The sequence below is a fragment of the Acanthisitta chloris genome, unplaced genomic scaffold, assembly GCF_000695815.1.
Source record: "Acanthisitta chloris isolate BGI_N310 unplaced genomic scaffold, ASM69581v1 scaffold11319, whole genome shotgun sequence".
In the NCBI taxonomy this organism is placed as follows: Eukaryota; Metazoa; Chordata; class Aves; order Passeriformes; family Acanthisittidae; genus Acanthisitta; species Acanthisitta chloris.
In genome coordinates, this window is record NW_008689830.1 from 9,790 (window position 1) to 32,504 (window position 22,715).

The 22,715-nt window shown below is 37.8% G+C and overlaps 1 protein-coding gene across 3 annotated transcripts in view; it reads left to right on the top strand.

Moving 5' to 3' along the window:
- Nucleotides 1-22,715, top strand: part of TSHR (thyroid stimulating hormone receptor) — a 51,416-nt gene that overhangs the window by 9,619 nt on the left and 19,082 nt on the right. The window contains exons 2-5 of one of the 3 annotated variants that reach the window (XM_009081573.1): nt 9,507-9,578; nt 13,617-13,691; nt 20,842-20,916; nt 22,092-22,166. In XM_009081573.1, the coding sequence (XP_009079821.1) occupies nt 9,507-9,578; nt 13,617-13,691; nt 20,842-20,916; nt 22,092-22,166 (297 nt within the window). The remainder of the gene's footprint in view (nt 1-9,506; nt 9,579-13,616; nt 13,692-20,841; nt 20,917-22,091; nt 22,167-22,715) is intronic. The other 2 variants (XM_009081574.1, XM_009081575.1) reach the window with 2 other exon arrangements.

The window sequence follows — 22,715 nt, forward strand, 5'->3', positions numbered from 1 at the left end:
CCACTAAGTGCCTATAATTGCTACCAGCTGCTCAGAAGAGGTCAAAAAGTCAAACTGAATGTTAGGAACTATCAAGATAGCAATACAGATGAAAATAAATTTGGTTTGCCACTGATTCTGTACATAGCACCTGCAAAAGATGTTCAAAGGTACAAAACTACTTGCATACAAATAATAAATACATAGAAGCCACTACCCTGTGTTTCCTCAGTTCCTCCTTTTTGCCTCACTGGAAGAAGTGTAGAACCTTGTCTTTTTCAGACATAACCTCCCTTGACCACCATGATCTTTCAAAGATGATAGAGTGGCCTCAGAATAACATCAACCAGCTCCTGCATTGCCCTTAGGTGCAGCCATCAGGTCCCATAGATTGCTGTATGTCTAGTACACTTCAGTGCTTCTTTAGTCTGTCTGCTACTGCAGGTAATGCTCCATTTCCTCAGGCTGTGCTGCCAGGTGAAGGATCTAGGAAGCCTGGGAGCAGATTTCAAACAAAAACAAAAACAAAACAAACAACAGCAACAAAAAAAAACCCCAGTGTGCTGGTTTTTGCTGGAATAGAGTTAATTTTCTTCATAGTACCTAGTATGATGCTGGTTTAGATTTGTGCTGGAACCAGAGTTGGTAATTCAGGGATTAACTAGTTATTGTAGAGCAGTGCTTAGAGACTCCAGGCCTTTTCTGCTTCTCATACCACTCCACTAGGCTGGGGGAACACAGGTAGATGGGAGGGGATTCAGCCAGCACAGCTGACCTCAACTGACTAGAGGGATATCCCATACCACATAGTGTCATGCTCAGCATGTAAAGCAGGGAGAAGAAGGAGGAAGGGGGAACTTTCAGAGAGATGGCATTTGTCTTCCCAAGTCACAGTTGTTGGAGCCCTGCTTTCCTGGGTATGGCTGCACCTGCCTGCCAATGGGAAGCAGTGACTTAATTCCTCATTTTGCTTTGCTTGTGTGTGGCTTTTGCTTTACCTATTAAACCATCTTTGTTTCAACCCACAAGTTTTCTCACTTTTACTCTTCTGATTCTGTCCCCCATCACACTGCAGTGGGAGTGAATGAGCAGTTGTGTGGGGCTTAGTTGCAAGCTGGAGTTAGACCACAACAGGAAGGCATCGAGGCCTTTTCCATGTCCATTATCATTAAGTCCCCTGTGCCCCTGAGCAGTGACCCCACAGTTTCCTTGTTTCTCCTTTACTGACCATGCACTTGCAGCAAGTCCCTCTTGTCACCCTACACATACCTTGCTAGTTTCAGCTCCAGCAGAGTTTTGGCTCTCCTAACATAATTATTTTTACCCTGTGCCCTGGGTTACTGCTTTTGGTCAATGTTCAGGACAGGGTCTTGCGTGAGATGGAGCTTTCTTTATGACTCAGTAAGATAATTTTTGAAGTTTTTATGTTCCAGGACACTCCAAAGATTTAGTACACACACTTGACCCCCAGTAACTCATGAAGAAAGGTGCTTTGAACTCAGACCCATTAGACAGAAAGGAAATTCCCACCAAAATAGTTTAAAAGATGCCATGGTAAAAAAAAAAATGCAGTCTTCCCCTTATTAATTTGAGTGTTTCCACAAATAGTAATATAAATTAGGAATATATGAAATACCATTTTCCTGCAGAGCCTTTCTGAGAGGTAAAATTCCTCTCCCTTCCTCCACAAGGACTCATGCAAGTTGGAAAAAGGGAAAATCTCTGCCACAAGAGAGTGAACAAAGGTTAAGAAAAATGAAAGCCTAGATGTTAACATAGCCATTAGAAAAATAATTCAATTCCTTTTGATGGGTAAATTCAGTGACAAAGGAAAAAACTATCTGACTTCTTCAGATGCTGTCTCCATTACAATGTTCTGTCATGCCTGACCATGACTCTCATGCATTCAGCTGAGCCTGAAACTGTCCTGATGGCAATTTTGAAATTGATGTAGCCCAGAAGAAAATGTTTCCTTCTGATATAATTCTAAAATTGTGTATCTATACTGATTTCAAAATCACAACTCTGGGAAACAACATTATTTTTTTTCTGGCTGTCACAAAGACAAATTGGTGCCATAGATTCACAAGAGCAGAATTTTCACCCTTCCCACCAAAATTATATCTTCTTCCTCTACGTAGCCTCTCTTTCTTGCCATTTATATATTACTACTTTTTGTTTCTTTTTATTTTGTTCATTTTCTTGATTACTCTATGACTCAGACTCATATGGTTTAAACAGTTGCTGCAGTACAGAGACCAGACTCTGAAAATATTTCGGTAGGTCTTATTTACACTACAGACCACTTGAACCATGTCCCTTTAAAGAACATTTTTTATGTTTATTTGGGAATAAAGAGGGAATTTGACTGGAACCTTACTAGCTGAGCAGGGATTACAGAACAGCATGCTTTAGTTGATCATTTTCTTTACATTTCAAATGCAAATTAAGAAATTTCCTGCTATTCCATTTGGGAAAAAAAATGTGACATCTCATTTTGTGAGAAAAAGAAAGTCTGAGATCATATGTGACAGAGAGGAAACAGGTTTTTAAAACCTCAGGGGCCTTTATGAACAGTCAGAGCTACTTTAAAATTCAGAAAGATTTCTGAAACCTAATTTTTTGCTACATTAAAAGCACATAAAGAAGCTACACAGGAAATTACTTCAAAACTACTTGAATTTCTACTGAAAAAACACACAAACAGTAATTCCAGTTTAATATTCACTTCACTTAAATAACTTCTGTTTATAAATTACAGCTGTGGCTGAGCTCTACCTTAGGGGGAAAAAAACTCCAACCCTATTCCTGAAACATGCATACATTATGTATGTAAATAAACAGCTTTCTACTGCCTTACAGGTGCTTATATTTGTCTTTATCTGCAGTCCTACATTATATTTGGAGGCAAGAACTATCTGTCTCCTGTCCTTGTACAATGCCCACAGTTACAGGGTTTGGTCCACAAATAACAATAATATAGACAATGAATGAATCAATGAATGTAATTTGCTTGATTTCTTCCTATTTGAGGAATGTGAGGAATATGAGGAATGTAAGGAATGATCTGGAGTTGACTTGTGATCATACAATGCAAGTTCAGTACAGGCAAGTGTGAGAAGTGCATCTGGTATCCAAATGTACATTCAACCCCTTCTAAAAGGTTCCAGACCAGTACTAAAAAATCCAGTGGCAGCCTTTCAAAGGCTTTTTTTCTGCCTGTCCGACTGTGTAAAATCCTTGGTGAAGGATGCAGGAAACTAAAAAATGTTGGAAAAGGAACCTGGTCAGCACCCATTACATTTCTATTAAGAGTAACAAAAGCAGTGGTGTACTAGCTGGGATTTCAGACTGTATACAACTTCAGGTTTAGAACCTGAGAGAAACTGCCAAAGACAGTGGACATGGTGCTGCAGTATGATAAGGCTGATAATGCACATGTAAATAGATCTGAAAATCTAAGCTTTGAGGCTGATCAAAGAGAACACATTCTGCAGTTTCTAAGGTAATATGTTTATTTGCATCTTTACTTAGATCTTCCTAAACAAATAGCTTTCACCATTGCTTTCTAGCCAATATAAATGTTTGTGTAAGAATTTTACATATTAAGTATAAGTTAATGTATTTACATATTAAAAGTAAGTTAATCCTGCTCCCAAGGGAGGCACTTCCATAGACAAAGAAAATTTAGTTCTTCCTTATGGGCAAAAAAAAAAAAGTCTATTTCATTTCCAAGATTGTAACAATCTGGGTAAAAACTCTCCAAATAAATTATTGATTAAAAATAAGAAACAAAGAAGAAGAGTAAATGAAGTTCCACAGGGATCTGGGTAAGAACTTTGGCTGTTCAATATACACTTAGAAATGACCTGCAAAAAATGGATAAACAGTAATGTAACGAAGTTTATGCTAGGAAGTTATTAAGGTAGTAATGCTAAGAGCTGACTGTGAAGAATTTCAGAAGGTACTTACTGGACTGAGTGGCTGGGAAATAAAATAGTAAATGAAATTTGATATTAATAGAGGGATACACAGTGGGAAAACCATATATAATCCCTATATTAGATTCTGAGCTCATCATTTCATCAGGAGGAGATCTCGGCATTATGTTAGATCTTGGCAATAGTTCTGTGAAAACATGGATTCGGTGCTTAGGAAGAGTCAACAACAAAAAAAACAACAAAAAATCAAATCCCAAATCAAATATTAGAAAATACTGGGAAAGCAACAGATAACATACTTTTGCTACTGTACAAATCTAGGGTTTGCCTGTACCTTGTATACCTTGTACAGCACTGGTATTGTCACTCGGTGTAGAATATTTACTTAGAAATGGAAGAAATACAGAGAAAGCAGGAAAGATGATTAAAGTATTAGAATGGTTTCCATGGAAGATACTTGGTAGTCTGTGACCCTTCACTCTGGCTGAGGAATTGCTGAACAGAAACATAATAGAGTACTACACATCAGGAAGGGCAGGGAGAAGATGGGATTGAATGTTTACTCCTTCTTCAAAAACAAGAACAAAATCCCATATATATGAAGCTAGAGGTAGACAAGTCCAGAAAGTTAACTCAAAAGGAACAGTCAAGAAAACAAAATAAACCAATCAAAACAACAAAACAAAATAAACCACCAACAACAAAAAATCCCAACAACAACCCCCCCCCACAACCCACAAAAAAAAAAACCAAATCCCCACTAGTTCAGCAAAACCAAAAGGCTAGTGTTTCTTCATGCAACAGGAAGCAGACCTGTGCAATTCCTTGTCAAAAGACTGTGGGTATAAAAAGTTAATATAAGCTCAAGGCAAAACTGGGTGTGCACCTAGCATTTTGTTATAACATTTTACCATATGACTGTTTACAAACAGTTTTACTTAAACAGTCATTAGAAAACAAACATGCTCTTTTTGCTACAGTTAAATGGCAGTAGATCAGAAACCAATCCCCAGCCAAATATTTTTTTTACAATGTTATTAAGTTTACATCTTACTGAAATATTATGAGGCCAGTCTCTAAAAGATGTGGGCAAGAAACTGCATTATCAATCTTTATGAAACTAACACAGTAAGCAATAGGTTTTAGTCTCCCTGCAATGAATCTGTGTAATTCCTGCTTACTCTAAGCACAATTAGACTCAATCAAAGGGAACAGTAAGGTTTTTGTCTTTTCAGCTATGGATAATAGCTGGTGACAGGTTATTGAGGAGAAATAGCAGGATATAAAAATGGCATGTATTGATGGCAGCTCACTCATCAAGATCACAACACTTCTATGTCCAGCTTATTACAATACCCATATTAAAAGAAAGTAGGAAGAGCCTAAACAGGGAGCAGTCTTCACCCAGACTGTTCAACGTCATAGTTCTAAGCAAAGGTCCATTGATTAATTCACTATATGCTGAAAATTCAGAGTTTGTTACCTCCTTTTTATTGTTATTGCTTAAACCTACTGTCAGTACATAAACCAGCTTTTTTTCCTATGTCTAGCAGCTAATTTGTCTCAAGTCTCTCCCTAGGTTCTTGCTGATTTGTTTAGAAAATGAGTTCAAAAATCAATGTATACACTTGTTTCTGATTCCTTCGAAGAAGTAGCATATATATTTGTGAGGTGAGCTGTGCCTTTATGAAAACTGTAGAATTAAAGAATCATAGAATCATTTAGATTAGAAAAGACCTTTGAGATCGAATCTAACCATATCGCAAATAATGGGGTTGCTGTGACTCAAATGCACTTTGTCTTGTTGAACCTCATACAAATGGCCTCAGCCAATCAATGCAGCCTGTTCAGATCCCTCTCCACCCTCCAGCAGATCAACACTCCCACCCAACTTGGTGCCACCTGCTCAGGGTGTACTCCATCCCCTTGTCCATAGCATCACTAAACATATTAAATAGGATTGGCCCCAATACTGAGCCTTGGAGAACACCTCTAGTAACTGGATGCCAACTGCATGTAATTCCATTCACCACCACTCTCTGGGCCTGGGCATCCAGCCAGTTTTTAACCAGCAAAGAGTGCACCAGTCCAAACCATGGGCTGCCATCTTCTCCAGGAGAATGATGTGGGAGACTATCAAAGGCTTTACTGAAGTCCAGGTAGACTATATCCACAGCGTTTCCCTCATCCACTAGGCAGGTCACAACATAAGTAACCTACTGTTTTGCTGATAAGTAGAAGTTAACATTCAGTAGGGTCAGTCAGGGTGATCACAAATTGAGCAAGGATAAGCTCCAGCATTGTGGATTGGTGTTGTCTGTTTGCTATACATTAGGAAGCAACCAACCCGAATTCTTGCCTGTTAGTCTGACAGTGTCCATATGTACTTCAGTTTCTAGGAAGAGGATACACTAGCACAAAGAACTTACTTTCAGTGCAGAATTGTCCCAAATGCTGACCTGCACTTTCATTTTGAAAGGATCTAGTAGTTCTTGAATTTCTTAGGGCTGGGCCAGTTTTGATGTATATTTTATGTTACTTTTTTGGACTGCTAGTTAATTGTCAGAAAGAAACCATGTAGTCTTCTAGCATATTCAGAAGTGATTCTCTAATTTTAGAGTTCGTCTTTCCCTTGTTCCTCCCACATTGGTAATACTAGCATTAGACACTAGGTGGTAATCATTTTCTGGTAAGCTCAGCATGTGTTTCACTATGGGAAATGTCTATTTATAGGTATCTGTGCACCACTGAAAGACTACAATGCATTTATTTCAGAAATTTTTTTTTAAAAGAAATATTTTTGTTTGTTCACTTGTGTGGGATTTAATTGAATATAAAGTCCTAGAAGCTAATGTGTCAATAGCTGTTTACCTAGCCGTTACCTTAGCTGTCATGGTTATTTCTCCTATATAAAAGCTGGAAGGTCATTGCTTGCTATAATTTTCTCAGAAAAATATGAAATCAGTACATAAAATTTCTTACTTTGTTTTACATATGGTCAATTTTCCCCCTCGTCTTTGTGGAAAATAGTTCATTAAATACATATAGCTATTGTTGACATGATTCAAATTATAAATCATTGTCATTTCAATCTGAAATTCTTTTTGGTGGTCCCTATTTATTTAATATGTTCTGTAGACATATTTTTTAGCTGTTTCAAAATTAAGAAGTGACATATGTAAAACATATATTTACTTACCTAATACATCTTACTGAAGTAATAGCACAGGTATAGCTGTGGATGTAAAATAATGTATATATGGTTAGACATATAAATTTCTTAATATAGAAAATGTGAGACAATTTATATTTGACTAGAGCATTGGTTTCACATGGATTTTTCACTGGCTATTTTCCTCCAGCCCTGTTAACAGATAATGCCCTCTCGGCATTGGCGTTGCCTACTAGGTGCTTTTTTGCTTTGAAGTAGCTTCAGAGATTGCTGCAGACAGGCTGCAACTGAGCAAGGAGGGTTTTTGTCTTCTGCCACTTACTGGAGCATGAGGTCAGGTCCCTTGTTACTGAGAAGTTTTGTGAGTCTGAGTGCACCAGCGCTCCATGAGAAGGGATGGTGAAACCCTGGGGATTGAGTGAGTAGATTCAAAGTCCAAGGGAAAGTAAAGGGGAAGAAAGAACCATCAAGCCTTGTATTAATCCAAGAGAAGAGACTTGTTTTCTGAATTAGTGTGTAAGGTGGGGTTCCTTGCACTGAGATGATCAAGTGTAAAGAAAAAGTGGGAGAGTCTGGGGTAAAATCTTTGGTGTTTTTAAATATTAATATTAATAACATTAAAAATTACATACAGTGTAGGTAATAAATGGTACTTTAAGTGCTACATGCTTTGTACAGCATTCTCCCCAGGGCAGATTTGGGAAATTCAATGCAGTGTGAATGTTGAATTAGCCTAACAGATATTGGAATAAATAGATTAAGTGAATAGTTTAATATTTGTGGTTAGGCAGATATTTCTATTTGCATTAAAACATGTATTTTCTCATGGGGGGTGGGTATTGGATGAATTTTCATTGCTGGATTAAATGAAGGAGGTTGAAAATGAGGGGGGTTACTTTATGGGATATATTATGCAGAGTAATCACAAAAATTTTTTATGGGATTCAGACAGGTAGAAATTTCAAAGTATTAAAAATCATTCAGTGTTGTTATATTATGCAGAGTAATCACAAAAATTATCAGTAAGAGTACGTGAATGGAGACAATGTCTGCTCCCATAAAGTTATCTGATCAAAGACAGGGCTGCAACAAGCAAAACATACAGAGACACAGACCCCACAGAGATACAATAACAACAAGAATGACAAAATAATGGCAAGCAGCCAGCTTGGTCAGACACACTAGTTGACGAAACTATCAAGAAACTGCAGTTATCACTTCAAAGAGGGACCAAGCTGGACGTTGCAACGAATAGAGGTTGCAGCCATTCAGTCAAAATATAGCCTTTAAGGGTACATTTCTTCATCATGTCCATTCTTGGCACATTAGGAGTCTTATTTAGAAATTATAAATGCAGAGTAATTTCATAATACAACTAATTTGATACAATTAGGTAATAAATATTATCCAGATTTTCCAGGCTTTTCTGAGCAGTTGTGTAAATTTCAAGAATGTCAATAAAAAATTAATGTGAACTCACTGAATGCAGCTCATGAATGATGTGTCTGACTCCATTCATTCATGGAGTGGGATGAATGTCTGACATAAGAGCAGGAGGTCAAGAAGAGACTTAAGATGGTGTTTAAATTCATGCTTTTCTAGGAAATGGAATGATGTGTAAGTTGTAGGTTAAATACTAGTGTCTGTAATGACCGGGGATGGGAAGTGACTGTGCATGTCAGTATTTTGTAGGTGAGTAGATGACCAGGGGGATATAAAAGGTTAAAAGTGAGCTTGAATAGGCAGAAGTGACTTAAACTCCTACTTTCTTTTTCAGAGGAGTCAGTCTGCTAGAGATTCATTCTGTTATGAACTTGGCTGTAGGTATTTATCTCCCTTAAATATTGCCTGTTTTTCTGAAATCTTCTGCAGATGAGTGAAACACATAATCTTATTCTCTGCTGAAGGGCATTTTTAACTAGGCTTAAGCTAAAAAAGTAAAATATACATACCATCCCCACATCAGAGGTTTAGGGTGGAAGAATGTAAACGGAAAATTCTGTGGAGGTAGTATGCAATTGCTCTAATTCAATTTTGGCTGGTATACCTGAATTTCTTGATCAGAATGAGGGATGGGATATCTTTGTGGAGCCTGAAATGATTAAAAGAATGCTTATTCATTTACTCCAATGGCAAATATGTTTGCTTGCCATGTTCTGGAGTTTTGGGAGGTCCATCACTAGCACTGACTGCTGAGTTCCTCGGAGAGATGATGCAGAAGGTTGTCATTTAGATTGAGGGAGCACACCAAACAAAGCAAGCCACATAATGAAACAGGAAGAGAAATGAGGCAAAGAAGGGAAAAGGGAAGACAAGAATAAAGGTATTGAAGCAGAGCTGGACTTGTGTAGGACTTTTTAATGTTAAATTGTACTTACCAAAGGATATTAACTGCCAAATTTTTATTTCTCAAGGAGGTTTATGGAGACTCATCTAAGAACAATTCCAAGTGATGCTTTTTCCAATCTCCCCAACATCTCTAGGATGTAAGTTCTGTTCTGTTTCTAATATTATTCTTTTAGCTATTTTATTAAAAATTACTATCCTTCTCCAAAATTCTGTCTTTGTGTATAAAAAAATGCGAAATGAAAATATTCTTCACCTTTGCTCGCAAAATTTTGTCTTTGTGTATAAAAAAATGTGAAATGAAAATATTCTTCACCTTTGCTCCCTCACCACTTACAACCAGTACCTGTGTTTTAAGCTACAAAATTTGTGTGTATGTTTTGGCCCCTAATGTACCACATGTCTCATTTTCCTCTCCCAGCCCATAATTTCCATCAGCAATGAAAATTAACAGATCATTACTTGTTCTATAAACTCATCTAGAAAATGTTCTAAAGTTTCAATAGGGTGATAGAAACTGTTTACTGTCTCAAGTACAGCACTTCATTGTGCTATACGGTTTCTACTATATGATTTGCACAAATAAACCTTTCTTTTTCCTCTCCACTGCATAGAAAATTTAGTGGTGCTCTTTATGAACCTTGTTTAAACAAAAATTTTAGACCTAAGATGCCTCTTTAATGAATTCATATCTGTGTACCTTTGATAGCCAGCAGTAGAGATTGTTTCCCTGTGCTGCTTTTCCACAGAAATGAAAGAAGAATTTTAATTACATGCTCAAATGCAAAGCTAATTCCTGTCAGAAATGCATCACTGAATACATTAAGGCTTTATAGGATATTCAAACACAAGAAAAATATCTGGTTTACATTCTCAAAGAGGCAAAAGCATTAAATCTTGGTAGAAGGACTTCACCTGGTATTTCCTACTGACTTAGGGACATGTTGAACGTTCATTATTTTTAAAGTCAAGGATACGGAACATTTTTTCCTGTGTTTAGGATGGTGCTTTGGGGTCACATTCATGAGTACCTCACAGACAACTGACCTGTAGCTCCTTGAAGTGTTTTCTCCACAGCTTCTCCACACAAAGTAGCATCCCAGCATCACAGTGCTCTGTGCCAGCAACACCATTCAAAGCACATTTCCCATGTGCACCATTTTCCTGTACAACACAGGGTCTTTTCACACTACACACACTGCTGTCCCACAGCCAGTACCACCACACAGCCCCTCACACCTAACATGTATCTGCACCACACTGCTCCCACATCTCCCGTGCTCCCCAGTGCCACACCATACAGTATAGCATCAGCTCGGGGCTTCCATTGCCTTAGCTGCTCCTGATTGTCCTCTCCTGAAATACCCCACATGTCACCAAGCTGCCCTCTATCAGCAGCAGTGGGTGGGCAGCAGCACAGGAGATCCTGAGGCTGGAAAAAAGCGAAGAAAGGTGGAGAGAGGGAGAAGGAAGAAAATAGGGTTTGGGAGAGGGCCTAGTGGCTGCTGTCATGGGTTGATCTGATTTAAATCCTGTGCTCCCAGGTTCTTTCTGAATGGGCAATGGTGTTTCAAGTCTTATGTACAAACAGACTTTCTCTGAAACTCTGCATTTGGTGTTTAAGCTATCACTGCATTTGCAATGGCTGTTGAAGGCATTTTGAGATCCTGCAAATTAAACACGGCCGGTAGGGAGAGGAAGTGCCGAGTTGTAACGTGCCTTCAAAGTGGGAATTTAAACATGCTTTCCATCATCTTCTGATGCAACTGCTTCCAGTTCTGATTGCTATGATTTTTATTTCTTACATTTAATGTGTTGTATTATGTGTTCATTAGGCAGAGCCCAAAGGTTTTTGGAGGCACTCTGAACACTTGGAAGTAAATGTTTATGTAACATTAATACGTGTTTCCATTTGACTTTCCTGTCTTGGAGGAGATTTTGAGTGTGTGTCTGTGGGTTTTGAGTGTTTATCTAGATGACACTAAAGCAAATAAAACAACTCATTTCCCTGTCATCAATGATGGTGAGGTTTAATTAATTTACACAAATGCATATGCTTATGAAGGAGAAGAGCGGAGGTCAAAATGCAAAGAAAATAAGCCACTTCCTTCCTATTGTGTCCCACAGTTGAAAGATATACCTCAATCAGGTCCAATCCAGGTGGTATACAGTATATAGTAAACATGAGACATAAAGCATGGTGGAAAGGCACAAGATGGAGGCAGGGGCAAGGAAGGGGAGGAGGAATCCTCTTCTCTGGGGATCTTTGGCCTCTTCTCATATGCAAGAGAAAAGCACCTGCCTGCCTGATATAAGGTGACCCACTTTGATCATGGAGCACACAAAAAGTACTCTCCTACTTTCTAGCATGAGGATGCAATCTTTGTTCCTTAGCTGGTTTTAATTTCATTTTCTGTCAAACTGTTTTATATATACCTTCTTGCTACATAGAACAACTTTTTTTTATATATGCCATTGCTATAACTTATCTTTTGGTATATTAAAATTTAGTGTCTGTTAAAATGGAAGAATTAATTTTCTTTTAAGACTGAAACTCCAATTTCCTGGGCAACAGACATTATTCCTTACAGGAAAAAAAAAAGCATCTCACATAAACATCTGACTCTGCAACACTCAATCACAGAGGTGCAGACTGGAAATACTTTCTTTTTTGTATTCCTCTTTTATTATCTTCCTTTTTTTTGGAAGAGGCAAATAACTTTGGCAAAGCAATATTACTGTAGAAAAAGAACCTGATATTCATGCAATCTCTACTTGTTATTGTACTGGTATCTTTTCAAAGCCTGTGGAATACATCTCCGAAGTGACCAATACAAAATAAATCTCATGGTCAAAGAGCTAAAATTAATCCAGGGAATATGCTTTTAGCTCCAGTCTGCAGAGGACATAAATTCTCACCCAGTTAGTGCTATTAGTCATCTGCTGGTTGTTAAAGCATGTGCTGATCACAAAGTATTCTTTCCAATTTTTTGAAGCATTTTACATATTTTTAAACATCCATTGAATGAAATAAAGATTTTTCTTCCTTAAAATGGGCACCAAAAACAGAAATCTGATCCATAGTTAATTATATTTAAAAGCCTTCCTGTGTTAAATGACTGTATTCTAATTTGCTATTTACTATTATTACTCTTTATACTGTCATTGGAAAAAATGGATGTTAAAAATCTTTTCCATTTTGTTTAAGGAACACAAGCCATTTAGAATTGATGCAAAATACCAGTTGGATATTTTCCAAGTTGCATATAATCATAGGTCTTGGTAAGTCTAGTGATTAAGAAGGAGGAAAGACATATAACAATCTTTTTTTTTTTAATTTGACATCTAAGATTGATGTCTGACTCATCTAGTCAAATTACTTTTTTGCATTTGAAATAATGATCAAGTTGCTCAGGGTGTGTGTAACCATGCAAAATATTAAAAGCAGAGTCAGTCAACTTTGATCAAGAGTATCAAAAGGTGATACATAAATATTTTAACCATAATAATAAAGACTATACAAGGAATTTCAATTTTTTTAAAAAAAATCTACATTTTAGAAATATGTTATAAAATATTATTGGAAGACTGAATAAAATGCAGTAATAGGTCACTTAAATGCTATTCCAGCATTAATAAATTTCAAAGCTAAGAGATATTTTGAAAGACAGAGTAGCATAATTTTACCCAAACAGTAATAAGTCAGCTATGCTGAAAATCAGTTCTAGTTAGTTCTATTGCAACTTTATGCAAACTTTAAAGCCTCTGACAGTAGCTCCAGTATTATCATTCTCCCAACAATGGTGGAGAGATTTTGTAGATACCTGTCTCTCCCTAGAGAACTTGCAACAGTTGTTGCAGTGATGGTCCAAGGATCATCTTTGTTTCCTTCCTTCCAGTTTTAATTCTTTGATATAGAGAAATATACCGATTTACCTGAGGTTTTGTTTGCTTTTATTGTATTCTGCAGTATTGTGTGCATCTAGAGCATCAGTCAAAATCAAAATCCTTAAAAGGATTTGAAAAGTGTGTCTGTCAGACACTGTCCATGTGTCTGGCAGTGTCATGGCAGCTGGATGAGAAAAATAATGAGAGGAAAAATGAGGTGGCATGATGGACACTAGCCATGGCTTCCCAATGTCTGAGACCTGTTTATTTTTCTGTTTGCTGGTGTTTAGCTACATCTCTATAGATGAAACCCTTCAGAGTCTGGAGGCCCATTCCTTCAACAGTTTAAGTAAAGTCACTCACATGTAAGTACTGTAATTAAATAAATGAATACAGTGATGAAATAAATTTGGTGATGTGTGGAAATAACATACATGATGATGTTTGAGTTGTCATTCCTCTCTCCTTTGTGGCTAAATATTCCTTTTCTCATTTCCTTTCTCCATAATGTGGAGTCAGTCTCTTTCTTAAGAGACTTTATTGTGCTTTTTTCCTTACATCTTTTTGGTTCCCTTGCTCTTCTGTATCCTCCCATAGAAATGTAAGTAAATTTAATGAAAAATATGTGTGACTCCATCATGACCTTGATGGCAAGTTGAAAAAAATGGCAATTAAATATTACCTCTGTGAAATTACTGCAGGTAAGTGTAAAACAGTAATATAAGCACCAGAAATTAAATCAGAAGGGGCAAAGCACAGAGCAAAATGGCACTAGCTGGAGACATGAAGAGTAATAAGTAATCATTCTGAAAGTACAGAAGTAAAATGAAGAGTGTTTATATAGCTATTAAATGGAATGGGAATAATATGGTAAAAGGCTTCTGGGAGGTGTTTTTATACCTTTTTGTTCTGATGTTCTGACCAGTCCTCACCAAATGATGCACTAGGGCAGTTACAGAAGTGGTAGGATACCTACATCCAGAGAGTTCCTGTCGTTCATCAGGACCCTGTCAAAATGAGGTAATGTATTTAACAGAGAGCTTCACAGGATCCATCTTGCATCTGATACACTTCCATGTTTCCATGACTGATCCAAATGAGGAATGGAAAGTGTGTCAGTATGGTAAAGCAGAGATGAGCTACAGTTTGGCATATTTCAGAGAAGATTTTTGTTTGCAGAGGTTTCATGGGAGAGCACTGTTGGGTTATCACGGATCCAGAAAACTTTGTCAGAGAGGAAAGACTTTTGTGTCCAGAAAGAAAATATGACAGAGGCAGATACATCTTTTAAGGTTTTTGCAAGAGGTGAAAGCTACAACTCATTTCTGCGCTGATGTTTGACAAAGCAAAAGTAATAATAATGTTAAATTAGATTTGATGAGATTCCTGTTAGACTTTCAGAAATGTTTTTGTGTAGATGACATAAGTAAACACTAGAATTGTTTTCCTGGAGACATCATCCCTGTCACTGCAGGCTTTTAAGGCTATGTGATCAGAAACTCCATAGATCTATTTAATCATCACTCAAAGAGATTGAATTAGCTGATTGCTTAACACTGCTCTATTTTCTATGATGGTTTTTTCCCTTTTGCTTTACACAGTGTGAAACAGAAAGACTAATAAAGTTAAACAAGAAAATATCATCACTGTTACTGCAGATAGAGAGAAACTAATGATGGAAAGTGCAAGTGACTCCCCTAAAAGGACCTGACAGGCAGAGCTAGAAGTAGAGTGCAGGATCCCCAGGCCTAGTTCAGTCCAATGACATGCTCCAGTACTATTCCTTAAAGAGTTTCACAGGAAAGCTTTGGTATGATATCAGTACTTATCTTTGCATATAGTACCATTCCCTTTTCTGTAGATGGTTCTTCCAGGCCCATCATCTTCATGTTTTCTCTTCCTGTTTCACAGCTGTTGTGTCTTTGGGATTTCTTGTAACACAAATGAACATCTAATGAAACACCAGCCACGAATTTAATCAGCAGTGACTAAAGCATTTGCCACTATGTACTACAAATTCCTCCTGTGGTACTTCTTTTGTGGTCCACCTTATTAGAAGTTAGAGATAAAATGCTCTTGGGCCATTTCATTTCATTGCAGGATTTTTCCATGCCATATGCAGTGTAGTAGCTTGTCTGTTTTATATTTTATGGATATAATGGCTTCTTGAGGATAGCTTGAGGAAAAAGGAGATAGCTAGCTAGATAGCTGTTTTCTATTGTTTCTGTATTAGATTCAAAGTGAAGACTGAACTAAAAAAATCTCCCTTAGAATCTGAATTCATAACACAAAACTGATTTCCTTCAAAGACTGATACAATGTAAGCCTTTGAATATAAAGAACTTTGCCACAAAACTCACACTTTTTTAATGTGTGACCAGTTTGAAGGAGTGGTGGATGCAGCTCTGGCACTCAGTCCTGTGACGCTGCCTACTTTCTACTACCTAAAGAGTGGTGAGGAATATGAGTAGAAGCCTTTTCTCTTGTGCTCTTCCATTCTCTAACCATCCCCAAAGGATGTTTAGACTCTTGCCTGGGATGATAGCCAGTGCCCCTTGCCATAAGCATGCCCCTCTCATGGCTCCCATGAAGGGAGAGCACTCCAGAATGGTACAAATCACTGCATTATCACCCCCGTGCCAGACTCCAGACCTGGATGTGCTGTCCATGACCAGGAAGCTGCAGGCCTGGGCAGGAGTCAGCAGAGTTCATGGGCACCTACACTCATGTCACCTATTGCACAGCCTGCTTAGAGGGCATAGTGGAAATGTTTCCTGATCTGCTATAAAAGAGGTGTGGTAATGTGGGACCCCTTATATTTCTCACAAGGCACTACCAAAAATGAAACTGTACACAGACAAACAAGTTTGTTTTTTGTGGTTTGTTTCGTTTTGTTTGTTTGGGGTTTTTTTGCACAACAGCCCAAAATACTAGAAGACACTAGAACTCTACTTACAAAAGCTGTAGGCAAATCCCAAGCCTTTGCAGAGAGCCCACAGAAAAGGACCACTTCTACCACTCAAAAGCACTTACTAGGTTTTTTTAATCTGTTTCGAAGTAAGGCACATGTATGATTTACTCAGGGACTATCCAGGCATCTGGCAAGCTAGACAGTTGCACATAAGCAATTTATAAATTTGATCATTTTTATGAGTTACTTCCAATAACTCCTGATTTATTAACACTTACCATTGTTGGGTTGGATCTACTTTCCAAACAGCAGGATTATACAGAGATAAATGTGTATGTTGTGCTATGCATTTGTTTAGTGTTCTCCATTTACATAGTATTTCCGAAGCATTATTGCTAAAATAATACTGGGTTGAGATCAGCACAAGGTATTTTAAAGGAGGCTGAGGTTACTCGAACAGATTTGAAAACAAGTCTTTCATTTTTATAGCTTTTTTAAATTGAACTTTCATAAAGTGAAGCTTTATGTAAATAATATTTTACCCTAATTTAAATTTATACACGATTTCATTTTAAAAACATTTGTTTTTAAACATAAGAACTTTTTAGGAGAAAATTTAATGTTTGTGGAAAGGAAGAACTAATTGCTTCGGCTTGAGTCATGTGTTAGTGAATAGACATCCTGTGTCCATCATCATCCCTGTCTGCTAAGCCTGTTAGTGTGTTTCGGCCTTGATGCTCAGCAATTCATTTTCTTGATCCGTATTCAGTTCATGTGCTTCTGTCCTGACTTTCTGTTCCTTCCAGACCTCAGTTCTCTTTAAACACAAACTATATTTATATGAACTTATGCCTTTCAATTACTGACAACTTCTGCAAACTGAGGATACTGATCACCTGCTATATTTTAATGAGCCAGATCTCATTTTGGTTGTAATTAATATCAAAATTCCCACTCTATGAAGATGTAAATAAGGCACAAGGCTTTGCTGAGGTTTTTTTCCCCCCAGTTGTGTTAAATTGGTCTCATAATGGTTTCTTGTTTCTTCTTTTTGTATTTACCTTTTTAAAGTATGTCTGTGAGACTAACTAAATCTGCTTCCAAATTCAGAACTGTCTCTCCTATACGATAACATAAGAATTTATGTTTTCCTAGATGTAATTGTGAAAGTGTCTGATTAGCAGTCAATGTCTCTGTGTAGTTGCCTTACTAGCAGAGCTGCAGCTTGGTAGCATTACACTAAATAAAAACCTTTTGTAATTAGATCTTTGTTTCTCAGGGAAACATTCCTGTGAAAAGAACCGCAGAAAAATTCACTCGTTCTTTTCGTCCCTTCTGTGTCTCTGCTCACTCCCCTCTGATCTGTCCCTACTCCCTCCTCTCTCAAAAAGCATTCTCCTCTTACACAACAACATAACAAGCCCTCTCAACATCTGGGAACTGGGCCAAAGGTTATGGTTCAAGTAGCTTGCCCTCATATATGTGATGTCATTTGGAGAGCTGGTGGGGGACTGCTCTCCATCTCTGCAGGGAGCAGCAATGAGACGGAGCCAAGGACAGCCCCACCATCCTCTGGGCCATGCCTACATTTCTCTTGGACAGCTCATGATGTCAGGCCATGGGATACGGCGCTGCAGAAAGGAGAGGTGATTTGATGGATATATGAGAAGCAGCTGGAGAGGAAGACTGAAGAGACTGGGGGGAGACAAGGGTTGGGGAATGTTGTATACCTGCAGGGAATTTCGGGGCATGGTACGAGTGCTGTGCATAAAACTTTTGTTGAAATTTACAATCTGAAGGTAGGGCATAGACTCCTGGGAGCCTAAGCCAGTTTTCTGGTGCTAGTGGTGCAAAGGCTTGACAGGTACATGCTGATGAAATAATATGGATAGCAGCACAGTTCATAGATGGAACTGAATGTGAACATCTTTCTCTTTTTCCTGCAGATATAATAAAAGGCCACATATTCAGGCCTTAATGCAAGAGGCACATAGACTGGACTAGAAGTTGTGAAAATTGGATTTTTCTCATCATGCATTTTCTTAAGCATAACATTCATTTCTGTCAAATCACCTTTTACCTTTTTATGCCTCTGTCATCCTCTCTCTCATCTGTTTTGACTAGAGACTTCTAAGCAACTGGCTGCTCCACAATGGGCCCTTTTCTTCCTTTTGGACTTTAAGACACCTCTGTAATACAAAGCATAGAATGAAATGCAAGTATGAATACAGTATATATTGAGGCATACTTCTTTCCTAATCCCAGCATTACCAATTCAAGAAAATCAAATCATTCCCCAATGTGCAGTTGAATCATATTGATTCCCTCACTCAAATTGCTTAAGATTTTCTCTAATTACTGTGCCGTGTCTCATCTGGCAGTTTAAAATTTTTTATTCCCAGATTAATTAGCTTTCCATTTGCCTTTGTTAAACAGGACATGTCCTCTCCTGGCCCAGTTACTTAATAAATCAAAATTGTATGTAATTACATTATTTTGTTCTTTCAATTTTAGTGCCATCTGCAGATTTCAAATTCTTACTTCCAGCACTCTCATCCAAATAAATTAAGCAGAATACTATGAATAGCAACAAGCCAAAACCTGATGAGACTATGGAACACCATAGTACCTGAAGATAGGCATAGATCTGAAGACTGTATTTCCCTGGAATATATTTGGTCTACAACAGAGGAGTATCAGGCCAGGAAGCTCATGAGTCCAAAATTCTGAAGGCAGTCAGGGATGGAAAAAAATGTATCAGTTAAAGTTTATGGAGCAAATTCCACTGTTGGGAGTGCGATAGCTACATAACTAATAAAATAATTTGAGAGAAGCAAGAAATTGACACTGAGACTATTTCTTTTAAATACAGAAGCACTACTGTTCAAAGTACCTAACAGACATGAAGAGTATTTGAATATAGCACCATAGTACTAGTACTATAGGTATTAATGACATCAGTTTAATATGCAAATAAAAGGTAAATCCTTGTTTCCCTGCAGTGCTGTAGTATACAGGGTGAAAACTGAAGACTTGAAAGGTGGAGTAGAACTGTTTTGTCAGTACAACAGCATATAGAGAGGTTGAAGTCTTTAAGTGGTTTAACCCCAGCCAGCAGCCAAGAACCACGCAGCTGCTCACACTCCCTCTTACCCCCTTTCCCCTGCCAACCCGGAGGAATGGGGCGGAGAAAAAAAAAAGTAAGTTGAGATAAGAACAGTTTAATAATAAAGAGCAGAATGAGCTAAAATGCTATGCTAATAAAAAGAAAGTGAAAAAAAAACCCAACAAAACAAAATCAGTGATGCACAATACAATTGCTCATCACCCACGGACTGGCGCAACCCCGAACCTCCCCCCGGATCGGCCCTTCCTGCTTATATATCCCTTTGGCTAGTTCAGGTCACCTGTCCTGGCCATGCTCCCTCCCAGTTTTCTTGTGTACCTTCTCACTGGCAGAGCTTGATTTAGGATAAACACAACGTAGCAGCACAACCAAAACATCACTGTACTATCAACAGTATTATCACTCTGAATCCAAACACTGCCCTACACTAGCTACTGAGAGGGGGGAAAAAAAGAAATTAATTCCATCCCAGCTGAAACCAGCACAAAGTCTTTGAACCGGTATCTACTTAGTGATTTATCTACTGTCTCCTGTCTCTTTTCCCACATTTGGGAAAACCCAAATCTGGGTTGATTTCATCCTGTAAAATTTATTCCAGTGGCAGAGGTATCCTTAAAACCCAATTTTCTGATACTTGTATTGGTTACTTGGCACTGTTAGGCCATGTTAAATTCCATACTATTGGTTTCTGCCTATTGAGCCTCTGCCCAGTATCACCACTTCTTGGACTGACTTAAGACCTAAACATTGCCCACCTAACCTGCACTACCATGCCATTTATACTTGGGATCTTCATCAAATTTCTCTATATTAGTACCCAGAAGTGCTTCCTTCAGTCCACTGTTCCACTGCTAGTATCAGGATGAAAACTAGCACCATTTTCTCTGCATAGTTTCTATATTAAGAAAGGCTGAGAGTTGTTCCATCAGTGTCCAAGCTTGTTTAAAGTAAAGAAGTAGAAGCAAACATAACAAAAATGTCCATACCCTTCTGGAGACAGTAAAGAGACCAGGAAATGAAAAGTCTGCATGTGATGGCAGAGGGTATGGGCAACTTACTAAAAGATGAAAATTTGGTAGGTCTATTGAGTCTAGACAAGGAATTTTGACACAGTCTGATTGATACAGCCAGACTGCTGACTGCTGTTATGGATAGAAAAGAAAGAAACCTACTGGAAAAAAAAGAGGAATGAGAAACATTGAGGGAAATTGCATTAAGGGACCATCCATAATCAAAACTCAGGTGGTTCTTGCCCCCTTGTTTCAACTAGCCAGTCTCTGGGATGGCATCTATCCAGATATTAATGCATCATTGTAAGATTGCTCAGAATGCATAGTGACCTTGTGCTAGTGCTGGCCAGAACAGAAAGCTCATTGCAGGAATTAGGTCCCTGAAATTTCATTTTAACATTGCTGGTTTCTGTTGCAAAAAGTAATTAAATAATCATAATAATCAATGTTCCTCCCTTTTTTCACAGTGAAATTCGAAATCTTAGAAACTTAGATTACATAGATCCAGATGCCTTTAAGAACCTCCCACTTCTGAAATACCTGTAAGTATTTAGCACCTTTAACAAGTTGGCATGCAAATCTCACAAATGACTCTTTACATTATAGCAGTTTTGTTTTTATGCACTTCATTTTGGAACTGATTGCTATGCTTCTCCCTGTTGCTTTATTTTAATGACAGCTAAGGTAAGGGTTGAAACTTTTACTACTTTTGTGAGGAAGGAAAACATGTTCACAAAATCGTCAGTAATTTTCCCATTTGTCTTAGCCATTAAATATCTAGAATACACTAATGTTTCCTTGGCTGAATTCCACAGCTAGCCTTCTCCTTATAATAAGTGTTGTCTTACTATAGTTTTGTAGGGAGTAGTGGGAAGAAGGGACACAAGAGATATACACACATGTTTTATATTGACTGGATATTTACACAAGGGTATAAAGCATACCTGTCAGCCAAATGTGAAAAGCCCACCTAGAGACACCTGATTTCATATGACTTCTATGATAGGAAGAAATCCTGAAGAATTCCCATGAATTTCTAAAGAAACTTCTGTGATTTTGAGTAATGTTTGTAAGACACTAGAAAGGACTCGAGGGGAGGAGGCTGGGGAGAAGGACTGAGGATGTGGACAGTGGCAAGGAGGAAAGTTTTTTCCAGGTTTCTCCTATAGATGTGAAAGCAGTAAGAAAGAAAATTGTAAAAAAATTTCATTTCAGGAGAATCGTTGTAAAAATTGGGAACTGTATTTTCTTAAGTTACTTCCACTCTACGGAAGTTCAGAAAGAAGGAGCATTAAGCATATTCACATTTTAAGACAGTTTCCTTTTTTAGAACTATATGATCAACTCTTAGCCTCAATGAAAGATGGAGCATTTGGGGGTCTAGACTATTAACTGAAGAAGCCTTAATATCTCAAGTGAAACTAGGGTTATAATTATTTTCTCTCTATTGACCTCACAAGCTTCTTTCTTCTGCAGATCTGCTTACCTGTCTTATTATGTGTTCTTTTAGATTCTATAATTTACCATAAATCTAGTATTTTGATTTTTTTGAATTGTCCTTGGATCTTTCTATTTTGGACAATTGATTATAAATTAATTGATTGACAATAGAGAGGATGAAATAACCCTCCTGCCCTGTGGAACCCTTTAAATACATCGTTTGTTGCTGTTCAGTGATCCAGTACATGTAATTCTGTATGTTTCTCCTCTCTTTCAGTGGTATTTTTAATACTGGACTCAAAACATTTCCAGACCTCAACAAAATCTACTCATTTGATGTGAATTTTCTACTGTAAGTATCTGTCTTCACAGATGGTTAAAATATTGCCACACTCAGATCCCAGGAAAACCTATAATGAAGGTGTCTGGTTTTGAGAAAACTATCAAATAAGTCTAACGAAGTTTTCTTAAAGCTATATTTCAAAGATCATTTGTACCAACCCTGGAAAATGGCACATCACCTAGCACTATACATTTGACTGGGATTAGAGACATGGACACACAAGTGCATTGATAGTGCACAGCTTCTACAGGCCCTTTGCTTTTATTTAGGTTTTGGTTTTGTAATGGCTGTGCAGTACCTGAATTAATTCTGTGTGACACACAGAACCTGAGCTGGCACACACTCTGCTAACATAAAGTCATCCTATCAACATTTTTCTAACAAATTTGTGTTGGCATGATGAGCTCATATTGCACATTTTCTGATACTGCTCTTGACCAACCTCATATGCTGCTCAATCATAACCTCCATTGGCTATCTGCCTTCTTCTGAGCCTACCCTGAGCACAGAAGGCTCAAGAGCAGGAGAACTGGACAATCTTGAAAGCAATTGTTTGTT